The sequence below is a fragment of the Crocodylus siamensis genome, chromosome 2, assembly GCF_052110815.1.
Source record: "Crocodylus siamensis isolate JL-2025a chromosome 2, ASM5211081v1, whole genome shotgun sequence".
NCBI lineage: Eukaryota > Metazoa > Chordata > Crocodylia > Crocodylidae > Crocodylus > Crocodylus siamensis.
Window position 1 is genome coordinate 196,047,946 of NC_143396.1, and position 23,483 is coordinate 196,071,428.

The following is a 23,483-nucleotide window of genomic DNA, read 5'->3' on the forward strand; positions in this document are numbered from 1 at the left end:
ACTCAGTGCAAAATACTTTATATTCACTTCTCATAGGAAAACAGTTCAAGTAAATATTGATGAACTGAAACTTGTAGATGCTTGTGTGGAACTTGTAACATGCAATGGAAGGCCATTCACCTTAATGGAAGATTCAGGATTTAAGAAGATAATTGAGCCCATAATTGAAGGTCTTGGAGGGAAAAAAGCAATCAATGCCTAAAACCTGAGACACAATGTTGCAGAAGCAGCAGCCAATATGTGCAATGTAGTCAGGGATGAAATAATAAATAGGCTCATTTACTTGAAGTTGGACTGTGCAACCAGAATTGATAGATCAATACTTGGAATAAACATCCAGTTCATTGCTGGGGGCCAAATTGTTCTGAGGACTCTTGCAAATGAGGGAGATTAAAGGGAAGCATACCTCTGAGTACCTGAAAACTTTGGTCATGGACACTATCACTAATTATGGTATTAAGCCCATGCAGCTGTAGTCTGTAACAACAGACAATGGATCAAATATGGTAAAAATGGTGCAGCTTATGATTGAAGATCAGGAAGAAGATTGTTCCAGTGCGTCCAGTTCACCTACAGAAGAAGAGCAGGATGGAATGAAGGACAAGGAAGATGGATGCATAAGAGAGAAAGACAGACTCATGGAAGAACTTGAAGATGCTGGAAATTCTTTTTCTGAAACAAGTTCACCATGTCTTATAGTTAAAGGTGCTTGCTGATCTGCACACACACTGCAACTAGCAGTTGATGATGCATTGAAAGAACAGTCAGCTGCTCAGCTCATTGCAAAAGCATGCTATGTAACCAAGAAGCTAAGAAAGCAAAAAACAATAGTTCTAAAAAAAGTTAAAATTGAAGAAACCCATCTTGGATTCCCCTACAAGATGGCACTCAACTTGTGACACATTGGAGCGATCATTGGAACTGTGGGGGTTTTGTCAAGACATGGCAATATCAAACCATGACTTTCACATCAATGACAATGACTGGATATCAGTTCAGGAACTGACAGCTGCTCTGCAACCTGCCAAAGTGGCAACTAAAACACTGCAATCTGAACAGTTTACCATTGGGGATTTCCATGGGATATGGTTGAAATGTCAGCTGGAAATCTCAAAAACAGCAACACAGTTTTCTAGCAAGTTAGTAGGCAGCATAAAAAAAAAAGGGAAGAAAAATATCTTTTTTTTAAATGAAGTGATACTTGCAGCTATATACCTAGATCCTAGGTATCAAATGGTGTTGTCTGACATGCACAGAACTAAAGCCAAGTGTCATCTCATGTCAACATGTGGGTGGGACCTGTCATTCATAGCAATGGCATGAATGTAGAATCATCAGTTGACTCTAATCTGCAAACTACACATGCAGAAATGAATGATGATGACTTGGAATCATTCCTTCAGTCAAGAGAGAACTTGAACCAGCAACAGTCATGGTCTTCTGGCACCCAGTCAAATCAGACTGGCCCATTTCTGGACTCATTTGTGGATGAGCCATGATTGAATAAAGATGTAAATATTTTGAAATACTGGGAGACTCATAAAATATCTAGATGTGAGCTGTACCAATTGGCTCAGGTTGCCTTGTCAGTGCCATCAACTCAAGTAAGCACTGAACAGGCATTTTCTAGTTTAAAATTCATATTGTCACCACAAAGATCCAATATGAAGGAAGAAAACTTGGAGGATGTTCTGTTAATGGGACTGAACAAAAATTACAGAAAGCTGTAATACTGAGTTCAAAACAATGCAAGTCAAGCATGTTGGAAATATGATAAGCCTAAAATCAATCCGTTTAAGATTAATAATTCTTTGTTTCCCTAATTTTATTAAATCAGTTGAAAAATATATAACTTGAGAAGTTAACTAATCACAGTGACAGTTCTGTGATTATTTACTAAGTCCTTTTCCTTTCTTTCCTCTTTAAAATTGGTTTGGTTACTTCTTCACCTGTTACACATGTTTCTGGTCATGTGTAGACAAAACAAGGGGTGTACGTGCATGACACTGTAAAGCAGGCTAAATGCTTTTGCACCATTTTAATGATGCCTGGTGTTTGTACACCTCAGCGGCATATTACGTATTAATTCCAGCCGCTGTAAGAAATTGGGAGGTGTAATGTGCCTTAAATGACTTGGGGTACAGCAAACTAAAACTCCTCTCCTCTGAGAAGTTTTAGTTTGATGCCCCTACAGCTGCGGAGTGAAGCACCAGGCTCTGTGCAGCTCTATGGCTCTGCAGGAAGCCCTGCAGACAGTCTGGCAGCAGCCCAGGAAGGCAGGCTTTGCCCAAGGAAAGTTGCAAGACTGATCTCCCTCCCTCCCCACCCCTGGAGCCTGCCTGCCTGTCCAAGCTGTAGAAGGGCTGGTGCTTTCCTCCATGGCTGCGGTGCCCTCTGGGACCATGCAAGCTTGGTACTTGTGCGTAGGTGCTACTGAGGGATGGGGTGCCACTGCCACAGAGAAAAGCGCCAACCTCCTCCCTGCAGCCCAGGGACTACTCTGCCTGCAGGCAGCTTACCCTTCCTTCCCGATACTGGAGAGACAGGTAAGTTGCAGGTGTGCATAACATGGGGGTTTAGACTGACCCTAAATTGAAGCAGTGTTTTTACAAACCCCCCATTTTAATTTAGGGTCCTTGTTTCATCTACACATGCCCTCTGATTGTATAATTAATATTAAACAGTACATATAAAATAAGCATTTATTTGTCAAGTACTTAGAATTTATTTTTTGTTCCATGCATGCTTCATAATACTTATTGCTGACACTTAGTTGCAACAGTTTTAGACCTATTAGCTTTCTCCATCCCAGTGTGCAAATGACCATCATTATAAATAACATACCTTATTTAAACTTTCTCATGTGAACCAAAACTGAGCCGACTGATTGTGTGCGCTGAACCAGTTACTGAACCTTTATTGGCCTGAACTGGAACCAAACTGGAAGAACTTCAGTTGCAGCTGAACCTGAACCAGAACTGAACCCCAAAATTTAATGGTTTGAGCCTCCTGCTTTACCAGGCCATTTTCATTAATGATAGGTCCATTTTACAATACAATAGAAGAAAGTGTGTAATCTAGTGATCAGAGAATCGAACAGTTTTTCCACTGACATTGTGAATGTAGGAAATTCATAAAAAAAACTTCCTGTGCCTATGTTTTTCTTTTATATCTTTTCAGGGAATTTTATTAACTTGGGCTAAGTACTCTCTGAGCATCCCAAAGTTATGCCACTTGAGGAAAAAAATAAACTCTGGGCCATGTTACCCACCTTGTGTTAGGGTAACTACGAGGGCTGTGCAAAGCTTCGGTCACCGATCCCATTCAGCAGAGATTTGGCCTGATTCAGTAGCCGAATCTCTGAATCCAAACTGAATCAGGAAACCCTTTGATCTCTCCGAATTGAATAGTAATCCTCCAAATCGATTCAGAGAGATTCGGACACAGACACGACTTTAAATGTTTTTTCTATATACCCCAAGGTACCCAGCAGCTTGTGAATGCTGAGGTGGTGGGGTGGATGGAGCATCTCACAGAAATGCAGGAAGGTCCCCAGCACACTCAGCAGCAGACCCAGAAGTGGACCAGAAGCATTTCTGGTCCACTGGGGAGCGTGCTGTGCCCCGCTCCCCCATACCTCCCTGGCTCAGCAACTGGTGCCTCCTGGGTCTGGAGGAGCACCCAAAGTCTCCCTGCAGCCAACTGCCAAGCCAGGGAGGGAGCAGGGGGCACCCCCGTGTGCTCAGCAATGGACCTAGAGGTGGAATGGAAGTGTTTCTGGTACACTTCTGGGTCTGCTGCTGAGTGTGCTAGGGATCACCCCCACCATGCTCCTGTAGGATGCTCCATCCGCCCCACCATCTCAGCATTCATGAGCCACCTGGTACCTTGAGGTATGTAGAAAAAACATTTAAAGCTGTGTCTGTTTCTGAATCATTGAATCTTTCCAAATCTTTCCGAACCGATTTGGAGGGTTCCGATTTAATTTGGAGAGATTAAAGGGTCTCCTTATTCAATCTGGATTCTGAGATTTGGCCACTGAATCAGGCCAGATCGAATCAGTGACTGAAGCTTTGCACAGTCCTAGTAGTTACCCTAACACAATTTGGGTAACACTGCCCAGAGTTTACCTTTCTACATACCTTGAGGTATATAGAAAAAAAAACTTTTAAAGCAGTCTATGGCCGAATCGCCGATTCTCTGAATCAGCATCGAATCTTCAAATTCAGATTTAGCCAAATCAAAATTGGGACAGTGATCTGAATCAACGAATTGAATTACTGTCCCCAGTTTGGGCTGAATCCTGAATCAAATATGGTCTAATTTCACACACCACTGGTAGCTACAGTCTCCTCCTATGTAAAACAAACAATTTGAAGTTCTCCAGCATGCCAGGATGCAGTGCACCCAGCTTTTCCCCCATCCCACCCAGAGCAAGGATACAGCCCAGGTGTCTTGTCTCCTAGCCACAAGCCTGCTCATCCCACTCTAATTGCAAGTCACAGCTGTGCAGGCAAGAAATAGTATTAACTCTTAACATATGACTGCTCACAGCATGGTCTAAGCTTAACACTGCTTAACATTCCACAGATTTAGCATGGTATAAGTGCAACATGTAACTTCACACTTTCAGGATCTTCCTCTCGATAAAACTGCAAGTCCTTGCTCATTTCAGTGAGAAATCAAAGTGGCCCAGACCCTTAGCCTAGAGGTGGGCTTAAAACTGGAATCTCTGCCCTACACAAGTACTATCCTGTCCTACAGCAGTAATATTTTCAGTTTTGTTTTTGCTCAATTTAGGGAACAGAAAAAATTGAAGCACAGTAGAAAGTTATAAAAGGTCTTTATTCTAAATATTTTATTTTGTCATTTCCAATAGAAATTAAAATATATACATTTTCCTCAAACCAACAACCAAAAAAAAACTAAATTCACTTTGACTTTGTTTAATATTATTTGTATACCCCTGAGATCCTGACATGCTATCTGTAGTTTGTTGGTTGGTTGTTTCATAACGTAGTTCTCCTCTATGGCTTGGGCTGTCTGGTTTGACTTCATGAATTCTGGGTGCTGAGAAAGAAATTCTTGGATACTAGAAGTACACTGATATATCAGTGCCATATCAGTTCGGCACCAATAAAAGGAAAATTAACTTGACTGGCTATCAGCTTTTTTTGGCCGGCATAGCCGATAATGTCACTGATAAACATAATTTGCTTTCTGGCAGGGACCCCTGGATACTGCCTGCATGCTCACAGCCAAAGTATGCATGTGGCCAGAAATGCAGCTGGGCAGCATACAGAGCAGCACCCTGCAGGTAAGTCTGCAGAGGGAAAGTTGTGGGGGCCTCGATCTGCCCCCCACACCATGAGGGAGGGAGCGGGGCAGGGGCTGGGTGCACTACCAAGCCAGGGTGGTGAATGGGACCCAGGGCCAGGGCAAGAAGTGGGATGGAGCTGTGGGCAGCTCAGCCAGGGGGTGGGGGGGGGGTGGGGAGGGGAGCCAGTCAGTTAGGCCCAGTCAATCAAGTAATTGATAGACTGGGCCTGACTATAGCAGGGGTGGGCAAAATACAGCCTGCAGACCACATTTGGCCCATGAGGCCATTGTACCCAGCCCACGGGGGCCCTAAAAAATTTAGAAAATTAAATATTCATCTGACCTTGGTTCCTGTCAAAAATGATAGGAACCAAGGGCAGTAGGACCCAGGTGGGCTCCCACAACAGCAGAGCCCGGCTGGCCTCGCCAAACCCAGCTGGAAGCCACAGCCAGGGCTTCTGGCCTGGAACCACATGGCTTCTCTGCATGAGAACTACAGGTAAGGGGGGAGGGGAGGACCCCGGGGCAAAAAGTGGCCCAGGGAAAAGCTGAGCACAGGAAGGGAGAAAGCAGCCTCCCACCTGACCTGTGGCTGGCACCTCATGCTACAGCTACTCGTAGCCCACATGGGGCTGCTTGTGCCTGATTCGGACAGCCCCAAGGGCTGTGAGTGGCCGCAGTGTGGGGTGCTGGCTACGGGGTGAGGGAGGGGCCACTTTTCTCTGGGCTACTTCCCAGCAAGGAAGAAAGCAGCCCCTCCCCCGCCCTGTGCTGCAGCCCATGCTGGGCTGTCCAGAGGAGGTACAGGCAGCCCCAGGCAGGCTGCAAGCAGCTGCAGCATGGGGCACCGGCCACAGGGGTTGCTTTTGCCACCCCTCCCCCCCATGCTCAGCACCACCTTGTAACCAAGGCCCACTGCCAGCCTGAGTCCTGTGCTGGCTCTGGCCTTGCCCATCAGGGCTGCACATGGCAACAGCAGCTGCGACCCTGCCACTAACTGCATCGGGCAGCATTTGCCACTGTTGCCTGTGGGCTGCCTAGTATGGAAGCTCTGGGCAGGCAGCAGCAGGCAACACTGTCCAGTGCGGCGAGTGGGGGGGCTGCAGCTGCTGCCACCAACTGGTGAGCCCGGAGCCAGCTTGGAACCCAGGCTGGCAGCAGGGTCAGGTTACAAGCTGGTGCTGATCATGGGGAAAAAGCAGCCCCTCGCTTACCATATGGCCAGCCACTTGCAGCCTGCGTGGGGCTCCCAGTGCCTGCTCCAGACAGCCCTGTGTGGGCTGTGAACATCTGCATCAGGGATCACTGGCCATGGGGTGGGCAAGGAGTTGCTTTTCCCCATGCTCAGCACCAGCTTCTTCCCCACCAGTGAGCAGGCATTCAGGGCTGTGTGCTGCCCCTTTCCTGTACCGTGGGGCTGAAGGGCACAGGTAGTGAGTGGGCAGGAAGCCAGTGGGAGCACGCGGTGCACACCCGTGTGCCAGGGCCAGCACCGGCAGGGCCCAGAGCAGGGTGGCAGAAACACAGGGTCCCAGCCGGCAGGGGCTCTATGGAGCTGGGCCAACTCCCCCTTCTCCCGGCTGGTGCAGCCCAGACCCCTGCCAGCCTATGCCCTGCTTTGGGTCCCACCGGTGCTGGCCCTGGGACATTGGTCCCAAGATGGTGACCAGGGGGCGGGGCACCTGTCAAGGGGCAGGGCTACCCATGTAGCCCTTGACAGCCTGCCAAAACTGGGTAAGTGCCCCTCTGCCCAAAATAACTGCTCTATAGGGAACGGAGGTGGCTGCTGAGCAGTTGTGTCCCTCTGCAGCACACTGCCTGCCAATAATTCCCTCATTTGCAGAGGGGAGTACAAACCTGTGTACACCCAGGCTACACTTATTTGATAAGCTTTAGCTCAAATGCCCCTGCTGTCATTTTTGTGTGCCAGGATGCTGATCCTTCCATGAGACACCTGCAGCTCTGTCTGCTCCCCACTCCTTGCTCCAGCCTTGGTGTTCCATTCACCACCCTGGCTGGGCAGTGCCCCCAACCCCTGCCCCACTCCCTCCCTCACCATGGGTGCCCACCATTTGCCACCCTCCCACATCCTTTCCGCTTCACTTACCCGAAGGGAGCTGCTCTTCATGCTGCCCGGGTGTGCTCCTCTAAACTGGTTATTAAATTGGTATCAACTGTATTGGCAATGTGTAGGGGGTACACATGCACCCCCTGAGATTGGCTATGCCCCCCCTGAAATTGGCCACTGCTGCCAGCAGTGTGTGCTGGTGATCGCTTCTAGCCACACATACACACTGCCAACGGCATCTGCAGGTGGTCACTGATCACCGCTCAGTGCTCACCCCCCCCCCCCCCCCACTGCCAAGACCGCTGTGGCCACCTGCAGGCAGTCCCTGCTCAGCCAACCCTTGCTGCCAACATTACTACAGCCACCTGCAAGCAGTCCACGATCACCGTCACCACGCCTCCACTGCTGACTCTACCTGCGGGCGGTCACCATGCCCCACAAGCCTTAGGAGGCAGGAGTCATTCATGATAGGTCAATATGTCTAGTGAATAATTGACTATCAGTATCGGCCAGGAAAATCTTTATTGGTGCACCCTTATTAGATACCAAAATATTTCAGTAGGCACACATGCACAGATATGATCCCAGAACAGGGAAAAGAAGAGCTTACTTGAGTTTGAGATTTTGGGTTCCTTTGAAATATGTTAGGTTGTCTAATGTATCAACTTAAAATTGGATGCAAGCCCAAAGGGGACAATTATATGCAAATCAAAAACCTGAAGTTGTAGTTTGACATCACTCAGACACAATAGAGGCTGGGAGAAAGATGTCAAAAGATGAAGCCACTGATCACTGGAGCTTGATCATTGGATCAAAAAGATCTGTTCTAAGACTGTTTTAAGATGCTTTGGAAGTCTGCACTAGGTTTGCTACCAGCATAGCCAACCTGCCAGTGACATGACTTCCCAGTGAAGATTGTTTAAAAGAATACAGGCAGTGATATTCTGAATATGTCAGAGCTCTTATTTGAAAGAACCTGTGCCACTTTCAAGTTGTTTAACCCTCTGGTGGCTACTTATAGCCAAAAGAGGAGAGTTAATAAACCATGAGGAAGATTAATTATGCAGAAATGAACAAATTCCACGCTTTCCCTCAAAAAGAATAAAGCATTCTTTTAGACATGGTTTCAAACAGTTTTCCCAGGAACAAGCCCAGAAGCAATCTTAATATAGATATTTGATATAGGAAACAAGAAAAGTAACATACCCAGGATTTTCATCTAGTGGTTGTTTAAGTATCATATAGAGAGAAGTGAAAAACTTGTAAAAATGGCATTTATCATATGTATTACACTAATTACCAGAAATGTCAGTTATTCTCTGATCCTACTAAAGTACTACATAAGGTTTATTCTTTTAATGGTAAATTGAATATGGAATCTATCTGAACATGACCAGTGTTTATTACCTGAACTAGTATACTCATAAACCTGACCAGATGCTAAACAAGAAAAGGATAATTCGTATCCTACTGTATTTAAGATATGCTAACAGGCTAACAAGTGTTTAATTAATTTCTCAAGTATAAATATTAAGGCTGTGTGAAGCTTCAGTCCCTGATTCAATTCGGTGAAGATTTGGCCCAATTCAGTGGCTGAATCTCCAAATCCAAATCAAATCCCCCTGCAGCCAACCACCAAACCATGGGAGCTGGGGGGGGTGGGGGGACCCAGCGCTTACTCTAGCAGACCCCCAGATGGACTGGAAGTACTTCTGGTCCACTTCCGGGTTCGCCACTGAGGACGTGAAGGCCTCCCACCACCCCCCTGTGGGATGCTCCATGAGCCCCAGCATCATAGCGATCATGAGTCATACCTGCTACCTCAAGATATGTAGAGAAAACTTTTAAAAGCCATGTCTATGTCCAAATCACTGATTCTCTGAATCAGCATTGAATCTTCAGATCTGGTGGAATCAAATCAGGGACAGTGATCCAAATCAACAAATCAAATCATTGTCCCTGATTCGGGCTGAATCCAAATTGAATAGGTCCCCCTTAGCACACCCCTAATAAAAATATATTTATTCAATAGTTTTCCCACTATGCATTTTAACATATACTAAGCTAAAAACATTTACAGAATATTCTTGATTTTATTACAATCTTCTCTATATACTTTCAGGAAACTGGTTTACTACATGTTTTCCTTAGGTTCTGAGTATCAGGCAGCTAACTTTGCTGCCCTAAGATGTAGGGGAAATAATGCTGACCATACACAGTTGACCCACAGGAATATGATTAATCATTCAGCTCTGTAAACTTAGGGAAAAGAGTAGTTTGAGAGGCTACCCTCAAGCCTAACTAAGTGTAGCCTGCATACACTAAATCATCCTTCTTCCTTTTTAGTCAACTTTGTTACTCATATTGAAATCCATTCAGTGATGGAATTTAAGACTTTCCTTTTCCAAAACCATTAAGGGTAGTAGTATCATTATCAAAACAAAGACCCATCTTCTTAGATTAATGGAAATGTTAACAGCTCTCTCTGCATATAAAAACTATATCTTGAATGCGGATCCAGAAAGGAGGACTCAAGTAATTGAAATGAAGGGCTATAGACAACTGAAAGATACTGTATTCAGTTTATAGGACATATCAAATCAGAGACAAGATTACTGATGCTGTTGGAAAATATATGACCCTCATTGGCAGTTCTGAGAAACTAAACATAATGAGACATCCTTATTTTGTCACCCTTCCAAGGAAAAGTAAACAGAAGGAGAAAAAAGGCTGACCGAGGAAAAACACTGATAGACAACGTTACTAAATGGACAAGAAAGGCCAAAATAGACCTTCTTTATTTGGTCAAAGACCATCAGTGATTAAGTGAGGTCATAGGCAGCCTATTATGATGGTGCCCTATGACTTTGAAGGTGATGGGAACCTGAAAGAATGACTTGTCAATAGGGTTAATCACCAACCTTTTTTTTCTTGCAAAGACAGAATACCTCTTCAGCTTCCAAAGCATGCAGGTAATATTTGGCAATTAGAAGTTGCAACTGGGGAAAAGTCTTTAATTAACGATCAGTAGTGATGTCTAGAGGACTGCTGGCAGTCATAAAAAACCTGCAATATTAATAGATTTCATTCCACTCAGCTTCTGTTAAAAGAGTAATTGAGGCATAGTAAGCATGTGAGGGAAAAGGAAGCAAGAAAAGAGACCATAGCTTGACTTACTGAAAAATAGAAAAGTATGGACTGATTATAATGAGTCTCTTCCCTCTGGAAGCTTCTCCACTTCTGAGCTATGATAAAGAATCTATCATTATCCATTTCAATAGCTATAAAGAGAGATTGCTTTGGTTCCCATGACCAAGTTCACTTCCAGCCATGACTTCAGTCATCTACTGTAACCTGTGTTAGGACTTGGAGAGTATAAGCCATGATCCAGCAAAGCACTCTAACTTATATCAACCTAAAACACATGCTTCTGTCTCATTGAGTTAATCTCAAGCCTAAGTCTCAGTGAAGTATTTTGCTGCTTCTGGGCTTCATTTAGTGTTGCATATTTTCACTAATAGTTATCCATTGCAATACTGTCTTGGATAGTGGTTTTCAAACTTTTTTTTCCCATGGACCACTTGAAAATTGCTGAGCATCTCACCGGACCATTAATAAACCTTTTTTTGTTCTACAAATCAAAACACACAACTCATATTTTAATATCAGTAGTCTTAACTTACAAGTACAGATTTTCTCAATTGTTCTGCAACCTTTCTGTGGGCCACCTGAGCGGAACTCGCAGACCAGTGGTGGTCCGCAGACCACAGTTTGAGAATCTCTGGTCTAGGAGGATTGAAAGAGTTCAAGGAAGCCAATCTTCAGGCTCCTGTGATGCAATAATTCAGTGGGAGTGAGGTAACTGGCTGATGTGGTCCAGATGTAAAAGTTCAACATTGCAAGTTTATTTTATTCAAATCTTATCCAATTTAAAAAGGATTGATACTTGTATTAGAAAGCAAGGTACTGCATGTGTGTGGGGGGGAAGCAAAATTAAAATACATACTAATACTACACTCAAAATGTAGTTAAAATATGCAATTACACAGCAAGCTCTCACACTTATTCCATCCCCAAAGATTTTCTTGCTGAACCTAGAATCTTGACTTTCATGCAACAGTTTTTTTTCCAGACAAACATAATATGGCCAGTGACTGGACAGGTTTGATATGACTGCTGGCCAAATGTGTGTTGGAAGACATCTATCTTTAGAGGTAATAGATTTTACTAACAAGAAAAATAAACTCAGTGCTCTAAATAGACCAAAGTTTCCTCTCCTTTAAAGTGGTGCAAATCCCAAGCTAATTTCCTGGAAGCCTCTGAATTTAGGCTTTAATAATGACACCAGCAACTTACCGTTTCTTTGGAGATAAGCAACACTTAACTGATGACTACCTTATCTTCTTGAGGCCTGTTTTTCTTCTCAATAGAATTGTTAAAGTGGAAAATTCAAAATAAGCTGAAGAATGCTAACATTTGGAAGAAATTATCAGAGTAAATTTCCTCATTTGAGTTGAGTTAACTGCACTTCACCATATGCACAAAAAGGGAAATAAGCCCACACTGTTAACAGTTGCCTTCCTCAGAGTTCAAGGCATGGAAATGTCCCTGGGATGGTTTTGGACAGAAGTCTTTGTAATAACAGATGTTTTCATGCTGTCATTTTTTCATATCATTAAAAGCTCTCATGGATGCCAGAAGTGTTGAGAAAATGGTGTCCAGCATATCTATGAGTATATGGGATGCGACAGTAAAGAGGACTAACTGTAAACCCTATAATTTAAATGTGCTCAATGCTTTACATGCAAATGGAGAAATGTTAATAGTGTTAAGGTAATGCCAAAAGCACATTAGTAATTGCTATGTGTGGTACTAACCAGCCTTGTATTGTGGTGGAAATGAATGCCATTATAATGTTAATCCCTGGCTGTAACAATTCACAATAAAAAGCAGCTGCTTCATTCTGAGATGTTTCATTCTGCCTTTGAATTATTCTCAGGACTACAGCAAGTCAGTTTCACTTTTTAATCAATGAGCAATTAGTTGGGGCAAGTATGTATTTTCTCCTGAACTTCTACCCCAAACCAGCAAACAACCAAGTATCTTATTCACATTCACCAAAACATAAACATCTAAAGTATTAAAACAAATTTCAAATACATTCCCGTCAGACAGACATGTTTTTCCATCAGAACCTACATTTTGTGAAATACTGAAAGCTTAGCAGCTTTGAAACAGTTCTGCATTTAGGTGACATAGTATAGAACCTAGGGCTGCTGATTTAGTAGGTGGTTCTCTCCCTCCCCCAATTAATATCCTACAATTCTATAAGAGGCAACCTACTGGTGGTGGCAATGGGCTATCTTTATAGCAGGTGTAAAACCAAATTCACTCGGACCACTTTGTATCCATGAAAGAGCCCACAATAGTTATTGCAAGGAGAGGGTGATAAATAATGATGATGTTCTGATGAAATTTCAACTCAGTTGCATTTGTATAGCATGGTTTGGATAGGGATGACCCTGCCTCAGTCAGGGGGTGCAACTAGATGACCTATAGAGGTTCCTTCCAGCCCTACTTCTTGATGATTTCTATGAAGTAATACTACTAATTATTAGTACTGTAGTGTAATTAGAGGCCCTTAAGGCACATTAGGGGCCATTGTGCTAAGCACTATACTCAAGTAATGAAATGAGAATCCTAGCTTGCAATCTGAGGATAGCACATATCAGGGGATATAACAAAGGACAGAAAGAACAAGCCAAGAGAAAAAATTATTATTCATTTAATAAGTAACCACCATACATCATCTGACCATCAATTAAATGTTTTTTCCTGCTGTATGTGGAGAACATACAGCCACATATCTTATGTCATTAGAATGAAACACTACCCACTACTTACCTCAATGCCTTCAAGAAATAAATGCACAGAGAAAGGAGAACTTATTCAAATACAGTTCACATGAGAAGAAAGTGATGCTGGTGGCAAAGGGAATTACTTCCCTGCTAAACAACTCACTGACATAGACTGAATCTACCCAAGATGCTGATGGGCTTCTTAAAAACCTATTTGTTCAAACCAGCCCTACTAAACACTATACGTTAAAAAGGTGTTGTTGTAAGTCTAAATCAGGAAATAAAAGTTTATTGCAAACACATTTAGCTGCTCAGCACAGCTACTGTCCTGGGTTATGTTGATCAAATTGAAAAAAAAACTCTGGCTTCACAGATGGACTTGAAGACCTTGACACAAAATTAAAACCCTGATTTTTACCTCAGCATCAACTTGGTTGCCAGCATTATGAGCACAATGTTCTCACCACAAGTTCAGAAGTCAAATAATTGATATTCTATGCAAGTCTGAGTAGGGATCACAGTCTGACTGGGGAGTCAGTTTTGAAGAGGTAAATTCTTACTAAAGCCTGGTTCCAAATGTAAAAACTAATACTGCCTCATGTGCATCAAATCAATACAAAATTTCATGTGTAAATTTAATCCACATAAAAAATACTTACTTCAAAATTACACAACCAGTACCAGCAGGAGGTGCTGTCCAGAAAACTTGAATGCGTGTTCTCCTTCTTGGAGTACTCTCAGTAACAGCAACAGGACAATTACTCATGAACTGCGTTTCTTCTTCATCTATAATCTAAAAAATATATAAGATTTCTTATATAGACAATACCTAGAGAACATTTTATTATCTCATAAATAAAAATTGTATTTAAGTGCATCTTTTTAGATTACTAGTCTTTTTTTTTTTTTTTTTTTTTTTTTTTTACAAGTTGGGGTGTCACAGTCTTTTAACCTACTAAGAAAATAAAGAACTAAAAGAAAAGCTGAAGTTCTAGGTTAAGTGAAATTGCTTCTTTCTGAATATGGCTGAATATGTAAGGGTGGGTTGACTTCTTAAATTGCAGTTTCACATAAACGTTTAAAGAGGTAACAATAAAATATGAAACATCCTTCCAGTATTTATCAATGAAACATATTCTATACCATAGTTCTTTTTTTAATCAAACTTTCAAGTACATCTAATTTTATTTTATTTTTATGTTCTACAGAACCAGTGGGTACATCCACACATGCAAGCACCATGCGGCTGCAGATCCAAGGGGGAGGATGCCATCACAGGTGGCAGCCCCCACTGCCAGATTGCAGCAGTGGGTAGAGGGTGCAGGAGCCACTCCAGATTTGGCCTGCTTCAGGGGTAGTGTCCCCACATACCAACTGGTTGGGCCTCAGCTCAACTCCTGAGGGCAAGTAACCACGAGCAGCTCACCAGGACAGTTTTTTATACAGCTGGGGTAGGGCACTGACATATCAGTGCTGCTCAATGCCCCACATCCTGGTAAGTGAAGGGGGCAGAGGCAGCTCTGATTTCTCTAAGACGAAAAAAACAAACGTAAATGCCAAAGTGTATAGATATTTAGAATGCATTTTATTATGATGATAGAGGCACTGGCAGGCTTCCAAACTGCTTTAAAATTGTAAATATATCAATAAAACATTGCCCAACTGATCCCTTTCTGTATAGCGGCATTCCATTTTAATTGTGGAAGAACACAGTTTTTGGGTGTTTTAATGACAGAATTGGGGGGGTGGGGGGGTTGTTAATTAGGGAATTTTCAATTTTTATACAGAAAACACTTGTCTCTGCTAGTGAAACAAGTGGTGGGTCCTGGGCAGAGGAGCCTGGGCAGGAGACCCAGCTGGAGCGCAGATGAGGTGGTTGACCTCCTGGTCATTTGGGGACAGGAGGATACACGTCAACAGTTCAATGCAGGCCACTGCAAAGAACACATCTTCTGGGCAAAAGCTGCCCAGATTGGCAGAGCAGGGACACCAGACGACATAACAGTAGTGCTACCTGAAAGCCAGCTCTGCAGCCACAGCCCACTGGCATCTGGCTCAGAAGTGCTGGCAGCTCTACTGCAGTACTTGTACCACAGCCCAGGTGGCCACGTGGTCCAGGTCTGGGTCTGGCAAGTGTGCATCCATGGGGCTGCAGGTCCAAGGGGGCAGATGCTGCCACAGGTGGCAGCAGCCCCCACTGCTAAACTGCTGCAGTGGGTACAGGGTGCAGGGGCCACTCCAGGTTAGGGCTGCTTCAGCAGTGCAGCTGGTACAAGGGTCTAGTGTCCCCAAATACCAAGCAGCTGGGCCACACAAGCACCCCCCCCACCTCTTCCCCCACCCAAACACCACAAATCTCACACACTGCATGCCTAGCCACCAGACTGGGCAAGACAGGACCTGCTGGTGGGACCCATGACTGCAGGCACAACTGCCACACTGCAGTCCTGCCCCATGACTACGCCGGTAGTGGGACATGGAGCCCCAGCTGATGGAGGCTCTTGGTCCCAATAACCACCAAGCCAACTCTTGCTGTCACCTAGGATCCCAGCACCACATGCAGAAGCCACATGCCCTTGGGCCAGGCCAGGTACTGCCTCCATGTGTCCTGCACACCATCGGGCTGGCCTGGCCTAAGGGTGCGCAGCATCTGCATGCAGTGCCGGGACCCTATGTGACAGCAAAAACCAGCCTGGTTCTACCAGAGGATGTGCCAGCAGGCCAGGCCCATGTCCTGTGGCAAATGCACCTGCCAGGGGTCTCAACCAGGAACAGGGATAAGTGCTCTGACAGCTGCTGCTGTGGTGGGGGGGGAACTGTGCACCATGTAGGGGGAACCCACCCATCTCAAGCAGCCCCCTACCCCCATACAGTCCCTCCACCCACAGTCCCACCCATCCCCACACACACAGTCCCCCCCACTCCCAAGTCCCCCGACTCCCACGTCCTTAGTTACCTGGGGCAGAGCCTGGGTCAATCCATTGCTGCAGTCTCACCCCACTCCTATTTGCTCCAGTACACTGGGGCAGTAGGGGCATGAGGCAGCCATAGAGATGCTCTGGCCAGGTGCCAGAGCATCTCCTTGGAGGGACCAGCTTCCGGTTGCCTCTGGTCATGCTCCAGGAGCATACCCTGTGATGCCTGTTTCCTGCATGGTTTTTTTTTTTTTCTTTTTATACTGGGATTTCCCAGTACCAAATTTAGAGCCCACACTGCAAATATGTAGTACAGGAAACATTTTTTCGTTCTTAGTGTGCCTCTTGCAGCATCTGAAAATGCTTTCAGGTGCTGCAGCAACAGGCATGTGCTCACTCGTCTGAATGTGGCTAGTAAGATTAAAATCTTATTCCCATTCATAAAACAGTTTCATAGCATATCTCCATATGTGAGGCAATTTGCATACATTCTTTCTTCATGTAGTTGCCAATCAGTTCACAAATGGAAAGAGAATAAAAAAGTTATGAAATTGTTACTCTGAATACTTGAACCAATGGATGTATTAAACTGATGAACAGTATAGACTAAATTAGAGTCTGTGGCCATATCCACACATGGTGTGGACATTTGGTTGCCTAGGGACAACTAACAGTGGTGCACCTTGTGCTGCTTGAGCTAGTTGTCCCTGGGGAATGCCCATGCCACATGCCCTCTGGCACATGGCAAGTTACCCCAGGGGTGATAGGAGAGGCTGGCGCACTGGACTGGCCCCAACAGCCTTACCTGGGGTCCTGGGGCCCTTCTGGAGCTACAAAGGCAGTGATTCTGCTGCATGGAGCCTGGCCAGCAGCCGCAGCTATGACCGGCTTTTATTTCCTCCAGCATGCTGGAGCAGCTGGGACATGCAGCAGGCATAGAGAAGCTCTGGTCAGGTGTTAAAGCATCTCGTTGGAGGACCCAGGCTCCAGATGCTTTGGAGCACACTCTAAGAACATGCCCTGCGCTGTTATTTTCTGGCGCGTTTACTTTTGATACCTGGATTTCCCACTATCAAACTTAGTCAGCACTGCAAACATTTTTCATTTGTGATGCATCTCCTGCAACATCTCAGACTGCTATGAGATGCCACAGGCAAGTGCTCACTCATGTGGATGCAGACTCTGAGACTATGATTTTGGCTCAAAGATGCCTGCACAAATAGAATTCTCTTCACTATTTTTGGCTGCATCTACACATGACGCTGACCGTGTAGATGTTACTATACGGTAATTTAATACTTTATAAACAAATGTCTTTTTGGGACACTACTGCACAATAGCCTGATACTACTGTGCAGGAATGCTGTATCACATTTTTTGCCATTTGATGCTACAGGTTTTAATTTTAGACCTGTGTTTCAACAAATGCAAAAACATCAAAGAGGACAGAGGTGAAACTGGGAAAGTCTGTTTCTGTTTGGAAACAGAAAAATGCTATAATTTAATATTTTGACTTGAAAATCATAAAATGACTGACATTAACTTGAGGAAGCACTGACTGCCTCTAAACTGGAACCAGTTTCAGTTACTGAGATGTAATATTAGCCTTTTGGTAAACTTTTTTGATTTCAAGTTTATAAGACTCAAAACTTCAGTGGTTTTAGCTGTTGTTATTTTTTTACTCATTAGAAATAAGGCAATGATATTGAACAAAAAACAGAAAAGCACTGTTATGGATTAGACATTCATTTGTTTAATAGAGGTAGCTCTCTCACTGAAGCATGACTATTTCAATTACTTATGCATTAGGTTTATATATTACCTATAAATTTTGCTAGGCTAGTCAGATACATATCTCACCAATTTGAATTAACATGAGGTATGCAAGTCTTTAAAATTAATTCACTCATATCATATACCATACAGGTTTATGGTATTTTCATCGTTAATTTATAACAACTTTATCATAACAATTTTGCTGTGTAAATGTTTTTTATTTCTCAACTGAACAGGTACAATATTTAAATGACGAAACAACATTTATTCATTTACTAGTTATTACTTAAAAACTATAAGTTTGAATAGTCTGGGTTTTTGCTGAAATTCCAGGTATTTTAAAATTTTTTATAGGAATATAAAAAAAAAGGCAAGTAGAAATCCATATGCCCTGAAACATAAAATAATAGAGGCTGCTTTACAGTTTGGCATTGAGGAGGTAAATTTAAACAAGTGTTGTTTCTTTAACTATCTATGATTGATGGTCTTTCCTTCTGTAACATCATAATATTGCTGGGTTTATAAATCACTGTGGAGTGTAGAATGTCACGTTCTAGAAGACCAGGCCTATTTAGCCAAGCAGGCAATGCATTACCTCAGCTCCTTAGAACCATAACTCGAGACAAAACCCTTAGGCAAAACTAAACCAACCCTCTGTTTTCCTACTTTTATTTCCTTTGCTTCTTCAGTGCCCTGGGAAATGAAAACCACCCTATATATAATAGTGAAACAAGCTGAAAAATAAGAAAAGCTTAAATGTTTACCAAGAAAAGCTGGTGTTAGGTAACCACGGAGAAAAGCATGACACTATTAGCTGATATTGTATACAGTATTATCCTTAGCATTATGAAAAGCATAACAATTCTGGTTCTAACCTAGCCCCAGTTATATACCACCACACATTCTTCATTCAATCAAAACTCCCACTGAAATAAACTACTTGAGGATTCAAAAGCAAGTCAGGGTATCATAACCTGGCCCTGAGTTATACAACACACATTTCTGAGAGGTAGGCCAATAAATATTATCATCTTGAATTTGCAGATAGGAAAAGTAAGACAAACAACTGCACAGTTATTACTGCATAGTCATTTAGCATTTGTATAAACAAACCAAACAGCTTCGGGTGACGCTGACTGTTCCGTAGCTTGTTACTACTGTGCAACAGCGTCACATCTCGCTTCCTGCCACACAGTGCTACTGCGCAGTAGTAACAAGCTACTGTGTGTCGGGGAACAGGGCCCTGAGGTCACGGTGGGCCGAGGGTTTCAGTACGGAACAGGCGGGATTAGCGGCGAGGAGTCTGAGTGGTACGGGACTCGTGCGGTTTCAAAAGATGGATTTTTATTTACTTACGCTTCTGGAGCGTAGGCAGAGAAGCTTGCTTCAGTTACAGTTAGATAACGAATGACAAAGGGGTCTGTTGGTCCACGGGGTTCTCGAGCTGAGCCCTTGCTTTCTAGCCAAAGCTAGGTGTGGCTGCCCAACTCGATAGTCCCAGGGCTGGTCAACAGCTCATGAACGGGAGAACGAACAATGAAACTGTAATGAAAGTCTAACGTGGACGAAACGAGTGGTTGATGAAATGCCGAGGTCGATGTGGAGCGATGCCAGGGTCAGTGCCAGAGCGAGGTAACGATGTCACGGTCGGTGGTGGTTGTAGGGTCGGGTCAATGGGGCTCGTGGTCGGTGGTCAATGAGAGAAATCGGTTTGGTAGCCAGAAGATCAATACAGAATAATCAAATCGAAGACAAATAGGAATCGATTGCAAAACCGCAGTTGTGAGGAGACCAGTGGGCTGACAGCCCTCCTGAGAAGAAGTCCCTGTCAGGTCAGCCTCTGCTCTCTGGACAGATCTCTCCCTGCGAGACAGTCTCTGCCAAGGCAGTATCTCTTCGCAGGTTGAGCGTGGTCTCCCCCCTGTCTCTCCGGTCTCTGCCCCCCCCGGGTGAGGGACTCACAAGTCTTTTTAGGCAACCAGGTAGCCAATCAGGCTACTTTGTTCTTAGAAATTTCTAGTCTAATTACATCATAAGAGTTTGACTGACAAGCCAGATAGTTGGCAGATTTGAGCATGTGCGTTGTCAGAAACTAGGTCAGATTTGATTTACATGCCCTGAGGTCACACCAGGGGCACATGCTGGGCACGCTGTGGAATTTTCCACAGGCCTTGTCTGCTTGTCTGCGCATGATCAAACTTAACTCTTGTGTTACCAGCATGCACCTAAAATTTGGTCTGGACACTGCGTAGTCAGCATCTTGTGTACATGAGCCCACAGAGTAAAAGAATTGTAATATGGACCCATGTGTCTTGATCACTCAATAACTTGTAAAATCCCATTGCTGGTTATTTGGGGAACACCTACATGTTTTCATTAAAAATAAAATTAAGAGAAGACAAGAAATGTCCTTCTCCTTTCCTCTCAAAATCCATTTTTATCTACTTGAACCAAAATATAATTCTTTTTTTAAATGAAGGAAACTGTAGGTAAGGTCTTTTCACCTTCCTTCCATCCCTACAACCACTAAACTCTCCTACCATTTCCCTCTTTTCCTCTCCCACTGATTGAGTATTGAGTTCATGAAAGCTTGTGCTCTATTATTTAGTCTATAAAGTGTGTCTCTACTAGGGCTGTGCAAAGCTTCGGCAGCCAATTTGATTCAGAGGAGATTCAGCCTGATTTGGCAGCCGAATCTCTGAATCTGAATTGAAATCATGAGACCCATTAATCTCTCCAAATTGAATCAGAAGCCTCCAAATGGATTCAGAGAGATTCAAAGATTTGGCCATAGACTGTACAAGCAGGCACTAGGTAGTACCAGCAGGAGCAGGTGGGGGAGCAGCCAGGTGAGCCCTGGCTTGAGCCAGCAGCCCCAGGAGAAGATGCGGCTCATCCGGCTGCTTCTCCAGCTGCCCCCCCACCAGGGTGAGGCAGGAAGTGCTGGCAGGCCCAGGAGAAGCTGCGGGTGCTGGAGGAAATGATTGGGGAGCTGGAGAATCAAACCAGGAACTGGGGAAAAATCAAACTGGGAACTGGCGGGAAGCCCCTGTTCATTCCCCCAGGCTCCAATCATTCCCCCTCAGCTTCTCCTGGGGCTGCCAGCACTGCCTGCCTCACCCCAGCAGGGGGGCAGGCAGGGGAGCAGCCAGACAAGCTGCAGCTTCTCCCAGGGCTGCCAGCTCAAGCTGGGACTCATTCAGCTGCTTCCGCCAGCACTGCCTAACTGCATAGTCTATGGTCAAATAAGATTTGGCACTGAATACATTCAGATTTGGATTCAACCGAATTGAATTGAGACAGTGATTTGAACCACCAAATTGAATCACTGTTCCATCAAATCCAAAGCGAATACTTTCTGCTTCACACAGGCCTAGTATCCACCTGGTCTTCTGCCTGACTGGAGATTAACTTGGCTAACTAGATCCCTCAGCCACCATTCTCCCAACAAAGGAAATAAAAGAGAAAAAAAAAGGATGATAAATCAGAAATAGGGACACAACGAGAGTTTGAAGAGTGATAAGTAGGTATGAGAAAAAGGTATTTTTTAGAAGCAGCGAAGAAGCACAAGGAATGCGCTAACCCTCAGAAGGATTTTAAGAACCAAAAAAAAAGATTCAAAGAGCCTTTGGGGGGATGACAGATCAAGGCCCCCAGGGGTGATGGAGGGAGTGGGGCTATGGCTGGGGCCTCAATCTTCCCTGCCCCCTTCCCAGCCTTTTCCCCTCCTCCCTACCCACCCCAGGGACAGGGGGTAGATCGTGACTTCCTTTTAAATTCCAAAAGGTGATCTCCAACTTAAAAGGGCTGGAGACAACTGCATTAAGGAAAGAACCTCCTTACCTAGGTTTCAAGTCAAGTTTTAAAGGAGATCTTATCTTACTTAATCTTAGCTGTTATCTGGCTAGGCAGCAGCTCTGCAGAGAAGGACCTGGGGGTTACAGTGGACAATAAGCTGAATATGAGCCAACAGTGTGCCCTTGTTGCAAAAAAGGCTAGCGGCATTACGGGCTGCATTGGTAGGAGCGCTGCCAGCAGATCAAGGGAAGTGATTATTCCCCTCTATTCAGCGCTGGAGAATCCATATCTGGAGCACTGTGTTCAGTTTTGCCCCTCCCCCCCACTACAGAAAGGATGTGGCCAAATTGGAGGGAGGAAGTCCAGAGGGCAGCAACAAAAATGGTAAGGGGGCTGGGGCACGTGACTTAGGAGAAGAGGCTGAGGAAACTAGGCTTATTTAGACTAGAAAAGAGAAGACTGACAGGGGATTTAATAGAAGCCTTCAACTACCTGAAGAGGGGTTTGAAAGAGGTTGGAGCTAGAGTGTTCTCAGTGGTGGCAGATGCCAGAACAAAGAGCAATGGTCTTAAGTTGCAGCAAGGGAAGTTTAGGTTAGATATTAGGAAGAACTTTCTCACAAGAAGGATAGCTAAACACTGGAACAGGTTACCCAGAGAGGTTGTGGAATCTCCATCCTTGGAGGTCTTTAAGATCTGGCCAGACACAGCCTTGGCTGGAATGATCTAGTTGGGGATGGTCCTGCTTTGAGGAGGGGGTTGGATAAAATAACTTCCTGAGGTCGCTTCCAACCCTAATTTTCTATGATTCTTATCTTAGGCTCATCTGCAGATGGACTATTCAGCAAGAACCATATTTTAAGGCTGAATAGCAAAGATTCTGAGATAAACCCAGATTTGTATACTCTGACTTAGCTAAAATATTAAAAAGCTGATGAAATAATGTTAGACAAGATAAGAAACAGTTCCCAATAGGTGCCACTATAATTAATATTCATATGCCTATGAACTTTAAGCAACCTTAGCAAGACCTCCAACCTAGTTTTTTTTTTCCCCATTCTGTCTTTCTTGAATTTTCTAAAATGGCTCACACCTTGTGATGCCAAAGCTTAAACATTTACTTGGACCCTTCTTCTCTTGCCTCAACTTTGGTCAAGCACATGCAAGGAAATTCTATACCATATCATCATTAAGTAACTTAATGCCTACTAAAAGTCTACAGGGAGGTGTTTTGTTGCATGATGTCTGAGGATGAAGGAAGAAAAAAAAAAATCAGGACATTTGAAGGGAAAGTAAGGAAGGGAGACAGAGGATGCATATACACATCACCCTATGGTGACACAGCAATGCACTACATTAGCACAAGGTGCACTACGGCCACATAGCAATCGCATGGGTCTACAGGCAATTGCCAGGTATGTCACTGTAGCAGCACGCTCCCCAGATACAGTGCACTGCTACAGCGACATAGCAGGAAAATCTAAGTGTGCGCTATGCTTTAGTACTTCCAAAAGGATTCGGATTCCAAAAGGAAGTACTAAAGCACAGCGCCATTGCAACATTGCCATATGGTGACGTGGAGAAGGGATGTGTCTAAGAGTAGGTCTTCATAGACAGTTATCCTGGACTCTTACTTGGGTTCTAGTCTAACCTCTTAAAATAGACACATATAAAAATCTCTAAATCTAGTTTGGGATTGCTTTAAGATCTGGCTAGCTACCTCTAGCTGGGAATATAGGTTAACATGTGG

At 44.1% G+C, this 23,483-nt stretch overlaps 1 protein-coding gene across 1 annotated transcript in view; it reads right to left on the reverse strand.

Annotated features, from left to right (window-relative positions):
• Positions 1-23,483, reverse strand: part of SPON1 (spondin 1) — a 375,349-nt gene that overhangs the window by 299,013 nt on the left and 52,853 nt on the right. The window contains exon 3 of the mRNA XM_090032775.1: positions 13,905-14,038. Within this exon, the coding sequence (XP_089888901.1) occupies positions 13,905-14,038 (134 nt within the window). The remainder of the gene's footprint in view (positions 1-13,904; positions 14,039-23,483) is intronic.